This window comes from Taeniopygia guttata, chromosome 37 (assembly GCF_048771995.1).
Source record: "Taeniopygia guttata chromosome 37, bTaeGut7.mat, whole genome shotgun sequence".
Taxonomy (NCBI): domain Eukaryota; kingdom Metazoa; phylum Chordata; class Aves; order Passeriformes; family Estrildidae; genus Taeniopygia; species Taeniopygia guttata.
Genome location: NC_133062.1, coordinates 6,138,496 through 6,149,158, shown reverse-complemented (window position 1 = coordinate 6,149,158; position 10,663 = coordinate 6,138,496). Strand labels below are relative to the sequence as shown.

The 10,663-nt window shown below is 50.9% G+C and overlaps 1 protein-coding gene across 1 annotated transcript in view; it reads right to left on the bottom strand.

Annotated features, from left to right (window-relative positions):
* Positions 1-10,663, bottom strand: part of LOC140681608 (uncharacterized) — a 370,130-nt gene that overhangs the window by 82,758 nt on the left and 276,709 nt on the right. Inside the window, 1 exon segment of the mRNA XM_072921594.1 lies at positions 5,745-5,751. Coding sequence (XP_072777695.1) covers positions 5,745-5,751 — 7 coding nt within the window.

Genomic DNA, 10,663 nt, shown 5'->3' with positions numbered 1-10,663 from the left:
CCATGGTTTGGATTGCTGCTTTAATGGTACCTGGAAAGGATTTCTTAATAACACAGTGTTAAAAGAAAAACAATACTGCATTAGCTTTTACCATTAGTTTTCTTTAAAATTTTCTGAGTTTAACTAAACTCTTTTTCTACAGCCACTTCTTCTTCTTGTACCCAGCTGTGTTAATATCTGCAGAAACCAATTCTTCTTCCTGTGAGCTATAATTAGTTAAATAAAAAAGACCAGGCCAATTTTAACATGAGATGTATCACATCTCTTGCCTTTTACTTTTTGGGTAACATTTAACTGTTTTAGTCTTACAGACTTTAAGTCTTCAGAACAAAAGCCTTCTCTTCTTAACAACAGCAATCAGAAAGAAAAAAGAAATCTTGCTTAAGACAATAAACCACTTTGTGAGAGTCACTATCTCTGCCTTGATCTTATCTCTACTGGTGGTCCTGTTCACAGCCTTGGGTTTAACTCTGTCCTTCCCCACTTCCCCCCCTCCTTGTTGTCACTCTGCCTAGCAGGAATGGGGGAGAACTTACAGATAGCTGTGGCTGAGGGGACCTTGGGAGTGTATTTCGCTCTCCCCTTCGCTCTCTTTCTCTCTCTTTCCCTTTCTCTCTTTTTCTCTTTTTTTTCTCTCTTCACATTTCAGCAGCCACATTCCAATATCAGTCCACTTTCTAACATTAATTCTACATCCTGGAGAGGTGAGTCTGCCAATCACCTCTCCCCCCTTTTTCAACTTCCTTACAAAGTAAATTACTTTTGTTATGTGTGTTCTGCAGGCCTGTAATTCACGGCACCCTCCACCAAGGCTACCAGCCTCTCACAGCTGACAGTGCAAAAATAAAGACTTGGTTTGCTATCACAATTTTTCCATTCACAAGCTTGAAAAGGTTGCAGGAACAAAGTAAACAACAACTTACTTCCAAAGTGACCCTGCCTGCACCAAAACAAATTTAAGGCAATGCTAGTTAGTGCAATGCAGTTTGCAAGGAAGCCAAGGTTTGATTTGGGAAGGCCATCTGAGGACACAGAGCATGAGTTTTACAAATCTGTATTTTGAAGAGGGAATGGACAAAATATGAATAGAGTTGAGGGCAGGGGGAGGACAGCAAGTGAGGAATTTTTCTCTGCAATACTCTCTTTTCGACTGCCAGGAAACACTCTAACACTCTCTCCAAGGAGATAAAGAAAAGCCCATAAAAAACAATCTACATGACATATACTACCATTCATCTACATTTACTCACTTTTATTTTTCACTAACTCTCACATACAACAAGAAGATACTTTTTACTTTCAAACAGTCTACATTACATATCTACATCCTGAGTGCTGTTGGAATGTTAATCCCTCAACCCAGCAGGTTTGAATCCTGGATGCTCTTGGGCACTCTTATCCCTCAATCCGGCACTCCACGGGGTTCCTCTTCTTCCTAAGATCCAGTCCCAGTTTCTCTGGGAGGGATTCTCTCTTTTTTATCACTCGCTTGGTCTCTTTACTGGCTGTTTTTCACATGAAAAAGACGAAAAGCAGCATGAGAGACTACAGCAATCACTTGGCAAGTCTGGGATACCCAGCAGCTTCTGTCACACACATTCATTCCCCCCTTATCCACCCCATCCCAACAAATACTCACCTATCCTTTGTCCTTGGGTCTTGGTTCTTCGTGTACACTTTAGTCTTGGGGCTAATTACTGTGGTTTTAGGGAATGCTTTCCCTTTTCTTTGTTTTATTGTCTCCTTTTGCCCACAGATCATAACCTGTGTCTGGTCACACACCAGGGGAACAGAGCGAGGCTGCCTAAATAGGGCAGGACCCGTCTTCCTCACCCTGACTCTCCAAGGCCCCGGCAGAGAGGTGTTAGAAACTATCCTTTGCTACCATAATTGTGAAAAACGCCAATCACTAGGCTGTTAAATTTTTAATAATAATAACATGGGTATTAAAATAGTAATACAATTAGAGTAATAAAAATTTAGAGTTAGGACAATTACAAGACAATAAAAAGCAAAGAATTAAGGATGTCCAGATGCTCTTGAGCACTTAAGCCACAACAAGCATACCTTGTGAACAAAGGAATCACCCTTAAAACTACACTATTGCATATTCATATATCCTTCATGGTTATGCATACATTCCATTTAAAACAAGAAAATCTGTCTGTTATATGCCAACTGTTTCCTTTAATCCCCATGGCAAGGCCTGAAGAAATTGGCTTCTTCTGACAAGAAAGCCATAAATTCCTCTTCTCTGGAAGATTTAGGTGTTCCGTGATGGTTACGTCAAAGCGAGTCTCTCAGTCCTTAAAATAAAAAACAAAAGACATAAGGAGTTTCTATTTTAACTACTAAAGCTTCATTTTAACTACAAAACTACATTTACCATGCTATTAAAATGTTAATACAGCACTACGAATCAAACTAACATAATACATACAGTAACTATGCGCAAAGAGCCATATATTATGCGTTTTTCACATTGGGTGCCTCCTGGATTGCCCCCGCAAAGAGCCCATCTCTGCACCGAGCCACGTTTTTTCATTTATAAATTAGGTCTTTCTTTCTCTGTCATCCGTGGTTTCTGCAGTCCCGGCTGCTGCTTCTGGCCTTTTAAAACTTTAAGAATCTTTTTGTACAAGCACAACTGACTTGATGTATATTTTACATAAGCACGAATTATTCCATAACATATATTACAATGGGGCTGCAGAGATCCCCCTGCAGGTCCGTGGGGATGCAGAGATCCCCCTGCAGCCCCTGGAGGAGCCAGGCTGGAGCTCGGGGATGCCTGAGAGGAGGCTGTGACCCCGTGGGCAGAGGGGCCCCGCTGGAGCAGCCTGGCCTGGCAGGACCGAGCCCGTGGCACAGTGACCCACGCTGCAGCACTTGGAGGGGGCTGTGGCCCAGGGGATGGACTCGGCTCGGAGAAGTTCCTGGAGAAGTCTCAGCTGGGAGAGAGCGCAGGGTGCAGCAGGGAACGACTCCTGTCCCTGAGCAGAGGGAGAAGCCGCGGGGGATGAGCTGAGCACGGCCCCATTCCCTGTCTCCTGCCCTGCCGGGGGAGGAGGTGCAGCTGGGAGCAGGGAGGCGTGGGGAAAGCTGCATTTAAGGCTCTGCACTGACTTCTCCTCATCCTGCTCTGAGTCTTTGGAGTTTTCTGCCAGAAATCTCTCCCCTCCCCCGCTCACCCACAGGGCTTTGGGCAGGTTTCCCTTTTTGGGGGAAATCAAAGCGAAGCACCGATGCACTAATGAGGGGCAGGAGAAGGGAGGCTCCCGGGCTTCCCGCAGAGCCGGAGGCACGGAAGGCGCAGGGCCGGGAAAGCCGTGGCGGGAGGTGCGGAGAAGTTTGTTTGTGTGGGCAGCTCAATCCCGCCTCGGGCCCGGGCCCGTCCCGGGGCTGTTGCTCATCTCCGGCTTTGCCCTCACGCAGCGCGGGGGGCCCTGAGAGCGCGGGGCGAGTCTGGGCCGTGCGCAGAGCCCGCCCCCAGCTCGCTGCCATTGGCCGCTGGTGCCGTCAGTCGCGGTTGCGGCGCGCTGATTGGTGGGAGCGGGGCGCAGCACGGCCCCGGCGGCGGGCTGAGGGCGGCCGTGGGCGGGCAGCGGCGCCATTGGCGCCGGGAGCGTCTGTGCGGGCCCGGGAGCGGCGGCAGCGGCCGGAGCGCGGTGAGGCGGCGTCGGCGGAGCTCGGAGGCGGCCCCGGCGCAGGTGGGAGCCGCGCTGGGTTCTGCGGGGGCTCGGGGCTGGCTGCGGGCGGAGGGGGCGGCAGGGGGCTGCGGCGGGTCGGTGGTGCCGTGTCCGGCCCGTGCTGGCCCCGGGCTGAGGGCGCGGCGGGAGCGGCTGCCCGCGGTCTCCTTCCCGCCGGGGCCTGGGCAGGAGCCGCTGCCGGAGCAGCGCTGGCTCGGCCCGGCTGCTGTGGGTAGGACAGAGGGGGCTGCCCCGCGGCCGGGAGCGTGCGGGGAAGTTCCCGTCGCCGGAGGTTTCTGTGGCCGGAGGAGAGCGAGGAGTCCTGTAAAAGTGACTTTATTGCCGAGCAGGGGGAGAGGCCGTGGGGCATTTGCCGTGCGCTCTCTGCCATGGTTGTAGTCCGCAGCCTCCTTTTTATCCTCATTTTCCCGGCCGCATCTCCCTCTGCCTTTGCCCACGGGCTGAGGTCCTTGGAAGGTTCAGACTTCCCGATGCGCCTGCTGCCTGTCCTCGTTAATATGCACCCTCCTTTTGTATACCAGCCGATATTCATGGCTCTGTTAAGCCTTTGTTCTCCTGGAAGTTCGGGAATTTTGCGGGACTTTGAGAAATTGTGTGGCTCAATTTGTGAAATTTATTGGAACTGATGGTTTCCCCCGTTACTTCCTTATCTACAGGTGCCTGGCCCTATCTCCAGGCAGATTCACTCCTGGACTCTGTTTTGTTCTTCCCGGGTCCTCTTTAGTTTTGGGTTTATTCTCGGTGCCCTCATTCCCTGTCCTTTTGTAGCCGTTTGTGGATCAGGAGGCCTGGCTGCCGTCTGCATCCCCTGGCTCAGCTGCTGGATGAGCTGCACTGCCAAGGTGTGGAGCATGGTAGAAAGATGAGAGTTGCTGCAGCACAGAAGAGGAGAAGCAGCATTTGTTTAACCCCTAGTCTGCCCGGGAGCCACGAAAGTGTGTCCCATTCCCATCCTTTCCATGTTTGGACCAACACATAAACTGTTCACCTTTATCTTTTTCACCACTTTACCTTTGTCATCTCTTTGCCAACAGCAGTTTGAATCATTTAGTTCTCCACAAACTCCTCCTTTTTCTGCTAACAGATAATCTGATCCCATCCCCATGTGAAATGTTGTGTTCCTCTTTCAGTGGAAGGTCAGGAGCTGGAGCTGTCTGGTTGCTTCTTCTTCTGAGGACAGCTTTTAATCTAATGATGCCGTTGAAATGATAAATGGGTTCTGTCTCCTGGTATGAATTAGTTTGGGTTCCCAGGGGCTGGTCCGTGGTGTTGTAGGATTTGTTCTGGTGGCCCTTCATCTTTTTCCCATTTCTGGGTGCTCCCTCAAGCTGAGGCTGCATCAATGACTGCATTTTTCTAAATACATCATCAAATACTTGAATTCCAACTAATTTCTCTGAACTTGTTCTAGCAAAAGCCCCAGTGCTCTGATACACCCTGTACAGCACAGACAGTGGCAGCAGATGTTGATGTGGGCAGGGGGATGATCTCCCCCTTATTTTAGTGAAGTTTTCACAACATTCTCCATTTGCTGTTTCCCTTTGCAGCCTCACCCATTTCTGTTTCAGAGTCAGATCCTCACCATGGGCTCTGCCTTCAGCCGTGCAGATTCCATCTGTGCAAGCAGGCAGAGCTTGGGGTGAGGGGCAGAGGGAATCAGCCAATTCCTGCCCCAGGCAAGAAGAGTCAGGTACATTGTCCCCACTCTGCCCCAGCAGTGCTGATTTGCATTTCTAAAGCTCCTCCTGGGTGCCTGGAATGCAGCTTCTCTTCCAGAGCAGCTTCAGCAGCCTCACATGTGCCCCCCCCCAACCTGCTGCTTTTTCTTTTTTTTTCCTTTCAAATCTTCTATTTATTTTCTTTTCCTTTAAATCTTCTATTTATGAGTTAAAGGGTCACCTTTAAATCTCTTCTAGCTTCACAAAATGTTGCCTAAAGGTGAACGTCGAAAAACCCAGACCAAAATTTTTCTATCTCTAAGAGCCACACACAAACATACACAAAAAATTTCCAAGTCAATGAAATTTTTTCTACTTCTCCTCTTAGTAAAAACTCATTCTCTCATCCCTGGCCCAAACCTAACAGGCAATATAGAAGTAGGAGTAATTTAAAAATAGTCTAATGCTCTAAACTTAGCACTGATACTGCAGGAAAAAGAAAAACTCCAACAATATGTTTATTGTTAGAGTCAAGGCATTCCTTGGTTCTGGCCAGGATGTGCAACAGAAATCATTCCATCCCCACAAAGCCCGGGTGTGCAGAGAAAATGGTTCCATGACACGTAAAGTATCAGTAAAATATATTGGAGTATATAATAAATAAAATACTATCGGAGTAAAAGCTCCGTGGCTTTTACTAGATTTTTCCCAAACTTGATACAGTCAGAACCAGTCTAAATCCACTGGTTTAATGTTCCAAAGTTTCAAGTTGTGCAGTTTTTAGTATTTGGTTTCCTATTGGACCCGGATTTCTTTGCTTCAGCTGTTAATGAGGTGGGAAGTGCTGGATTTCCTTCTCAGCCTTTTGCAGACCAGGTGTCTGCAGCCCTGGCAGTGTCTGGGGTAGGTGTTGGTTGCTGTTTGCTGCTGGGGTTGACGTTTTGCTGCTGGGCGTTATCTTGGTGGGTATCTTTTGGGCCATTCCCAGTGTGTTGAGGTGTTAAACTCATCTCCATTGAGTGGTGCAACATCCCTTAGCAAAACCTTTAACATTTCTTTCCCCAGGGCCGAGGCAAAGCAAGCCTGAGTAGAGAAATGAAAGGTTAACAATGTTAAAATCTATGAGCTGGTGTATTTTCCATCAATGCCATGGCAGGCAGGGCAGTGTGTGAGTGTAAGTGAGAGCCAGAGTGGAATTGTCCCGTGCTCTTGCCCAGCAGCTGTGGCAGGGCAGGCCCAGAGAGCGCTGAAGCTGCAGCAGTGGCACAAGGGCTGTCCCCGGTGGCTGGAGCTGCCAAAGGAGGGTGGCCAGGCCGAGGATTTCAGCAGAGGATGTGTGGGCAGGCCCAGGGCCTTGCCCCGCTGTGGAGCCCTGGCTGCTGCTGCGCTGCCTTCAGTGCAGGCTCAGTGGGGGCCTCCCATCCTCCTGCTGCAGGCGGGAAGTGCAAATCTCCGGGGCTGCAGAGACCTGGAGCCGAGGCTGAGGGGTCCCCCCGTGCTCAGCTGTGCTGGCGGCTGTTTCTGGCCTCGGGGCCACTTGGCACGGGCCACGCCACTTGGCCACCAGTGGTGCTGCTCTGCACTCCTTAGGCAGGAGCCGATGTCCTGCTGGGATGTTGGCAACAGCAAAGTGCCAAGGCAGGCTCTGTGCCAGCCCAGCTTCCTGGGGGAGAGATTGCACCAGAGACAGGATTCTGGCCACAGACTGCTTTAACTGTGCATCCCTTATCTCCACCCTGCACTAGGTGGAGAATTCCCAGGGTAAGGAATTCCCGAGATCAATTGCAAGGGGAAATGATTGAATATCTGCCCTGGGTCTGGCTCTTCTTCTTGCCCAAGCCAAAGGCAAAAGCCGTACCCATGGCATCTTGGTTTCTATCCCCAGCTTCCAAAGGTGTTTCTTTCCATCCCCTTTCATTCTTTGTACTCAGCCTGAGCTCTGGGGGTGCCAGGGGTTCTGGAGGTCCCATTGTATTCCTAAAGCTGCCATAACCCCCTGGAGGATCTTTCCTGTAAAATGAGTTCTGCTGTCTGAGTCTATGACTTCCACAATCCCTTTTATATTAATTATTTCTTTCAGTGGCTGCTGAGCAATCAGAATTGCTTTTGCCCCCCTGTTAGGTGAGCTGGTGTCACCAGAAGATATTGAAGCCTTCCTGCTCAGGGCATTTCAGTGCCAGGCTCTTACAAGCACACACAGCTGTGCCGGTTGAGCTGACCATGGGGGGTAACCTGGGCTTTGTCTGATTCCCTTTCCTCAATAACTGCGTGTCTTGGGACTCTTTTCCCTTCTGCTGCCCTTGAAGAGCCATCCACAAAGACATTTTCTGCCTCAGGCCAGGCAATGTCTCCTGAATCTCGCCCAGGCTGGGTCTGGAGCTGTGTCACTTGAATGCAGTGCTGGGTTTCTTCCCAGCCCCTCTGGGGGCTGTTCAAACAGGAGGCTGGGTTAAACCCTTCCCCTGTCCTCAGTTCTGAATCCTCCTGTGCCACTGAACAAGTTTCACACTGTAATAACCGAGCACTGCTCATCCATTGCGAGGCTCTTTTGGTTATCAAAGCTTGAACTTGATGGCAGACTGGAACAGTTGGAGATCCTGTTGTCATCAGGTTTTGGGCCTCGGTTCCCGTTGAACCTGTGGCTGCACAATTCTGCAGGCAATGAGGCCACTCTGGCCACTGGGTGAAACATTTTGGCCCAAGGATTTCTTTTGGCCTGGCCCTGTTGAACATTCACCTACAATTCCAATTTCTTTTCTGAGTCTGGAAGAGCCACAGCTAAAGCATCAATATTTTTTGTTTTTCATTTTCTCAAGTTTTATTCACTTTCTCCTGTCCATACCACAGCATGGAGGCTGTATGGGGTTACAAAGTCCTACAATGTTCTGGCTGGAACAGAGAATCCTCAATCCAGGCTGTGTAATTCCCTATTAATTCTCAGAATTGTCTCTGCTCCTTTTTGGTCCTGGATAACGTTACTTCTGAGATTGCCCACACCTTCTCTTGGTCATTCAACCACATAACTTCAGTCAAAATATGTCCCAAATATTTAAGGTTTTTCTCCACCATTTGCACTTTTTTTTGCAATACTCAAAAGATGTTTTTTATCTAGAAAATTCAGCCATTTCACAGCGGCTTTGTCTACCACTTGTTCTTGTCCTCCTCATTGGAGCCATCTGATTCCCTGAGTGGCAGGATAGGAGTGCTGTAGGGAGACATCCCTGGCTCCAAAAGCCCTGCCTTTAGCAGGGACTCCATACCAGGCTGTGAGCCCTTCCTTCCCTCCCCTGGAACAGGGTGTTGCTTTTAGGCCCCACTTGTCCTGGTTGCTTCCAAGTAATTTGGAGAGGCTCCACATCAAATTTTCCCTCTGGGGCTGCCCACACCTCTGGGTTCCCTTCAGCATAGGCCTTGCCAGACATTTGACACAAAGGTACAGCAGCAATAGCCTCTGTATCACCTTTTACAGTATTACAATGCCACCATCAAATTCCTTCCTAGTTAATAACAATCACAGTAGGAAGAGAAAGAAATTAGTTTATTTCAAACCTATCCCCCACAGCTCTTTAGAGGGATTGAACAAATGATACCAGTTCAGCTTTTCCATTTATTCCCTTAATAATGAAAACATTCCTTTACAATTCTCCACTCTTAGGTGTAAGATTCAGAGTGGATAGAGAGGCCCCTGTGTCCATCAGGAGAGGCCTTCTCTCGATGCAGACCCAGCCTGAATGTTCACCAGGGCTGCCTCTGCCAGGTGCTTGTGGCCAACGCCGTCCCCTGGGTGCTGGGGCCCCCTTGGGCCCTGGGGTTGGTCCCTCAGGGGCTGTGGGAACTCTGCCATGGCCTTTGCCTTCAGCTTGGCCTTTTGCTCATCCCTTCTTGCCTTCAGCAGCTTGCTTCCACAAGCACCTGGCAGAGGCATTGCCCTCCTGGCCAGGGCAGAGCCCACCCAAACAGCCCCTGGGAAGGAGTCAGGGCTCCAGCTGCAGCCCACAAGGACACTGCAAGCACAGAGAGCAGCACCCTCAGGAGGAGCGAGTCCACCCCTGCATGGACATGGATTGTCAGGGCTCTCTGAGCTCCCATCCCACCGGGGACCCACCACACTGCAGCCCTGGAGAACATTCAGGCCTTTGTGCCCAAGTGCTGCAGGGCCTTCTTCTGCCACTCCTGCAGCCCCGGTCACTGCCTGTGGGTGCTCATCCTCTGAGAGCTGCTGAGCTTTCTGCAAAATCTTTCCTTTCTGCAGGGACCCAAGCTAAATCCTTCACAGAAAATCCTGATCCATCCATGTGCACTCTGCATTTCCAGATGTTGCTTTGTTTTGCTCCTTGTGCTCAGGGTCCCCTGCACAGCCCGGATGGCAGAGCCGGTGCCTGTCCTGCCGCAGTGTCCAAAGGCGGCCCCCCCGGCGGGCAGGGCCGGCAGCTCCCCGGGGCCGGGCAGCGGCCGGGGCGTCCCGCAGCCTCCTGGGGGCCGGGGGCCACTGCCGGCCCTGCCCGGGGCTGGTGGGCTCAGGCAGCGCCCGGCGCTGAGCCCCGGCTGCCCCACAGCCCCGGCCCGGCCCCACAGCTCCCCACAGGCCCCCAGCCCTGCTCCCGGTCCCGCACCTCTGCGCCCGCTGCTGCCGCTGCCCAGCACAGAGAAACCCCTGACATCCTGACCTCCTTCTTTTCCTCTCCTGGAAACTGGGAAATCAAAGTATCAGCTGGCAAATTTTCAGGATAAGACCATGCTGAAAAACATCTCAGTCCTCTGTATTGTTCTCTTCCTCCTCTTTGCCATCATCCTTTTTCTTACCACATAGATTCCTCCTGCTGCTTCTGTCTTATCCATATTGCTGCACACTCCTCTTCACCCAATCTCTTCCCAGCACACCAACACCATCCATCCCCTGCTGTCCAAATCCCTTCTCCACTTCCCTTATTGTCCCCCCTGGGTTCCATGTCCTTAATTACCTCTGGGGGAATGTGCAAACTACCTCAGCATTCTCCCAAGGGACTCTTCAGAGACATTTTGGGGTCATCTTCCCTTTGGCCAGGAGCCCTCCCTGGCTTTCCCTTTTCTCCCCTCCATGGGTGCCCTGCCATGTTCACTCCCCGAAGATCCCAGGGCACTCACTGATGAGATTTTCAGTGCTCTCTCCCTGCTGACTCTTCACAGACCCCCCTGATGTGTCACTTGTCTGTCTCCTGGTCACTCCTGGGTCCCCAATCAATCCCCGGTGCTGCCGCCAGCCAAGGGAGCCGATCACCCAAAGTGGGTGAGGCACCTTCAGCTGCACTCCCTGCC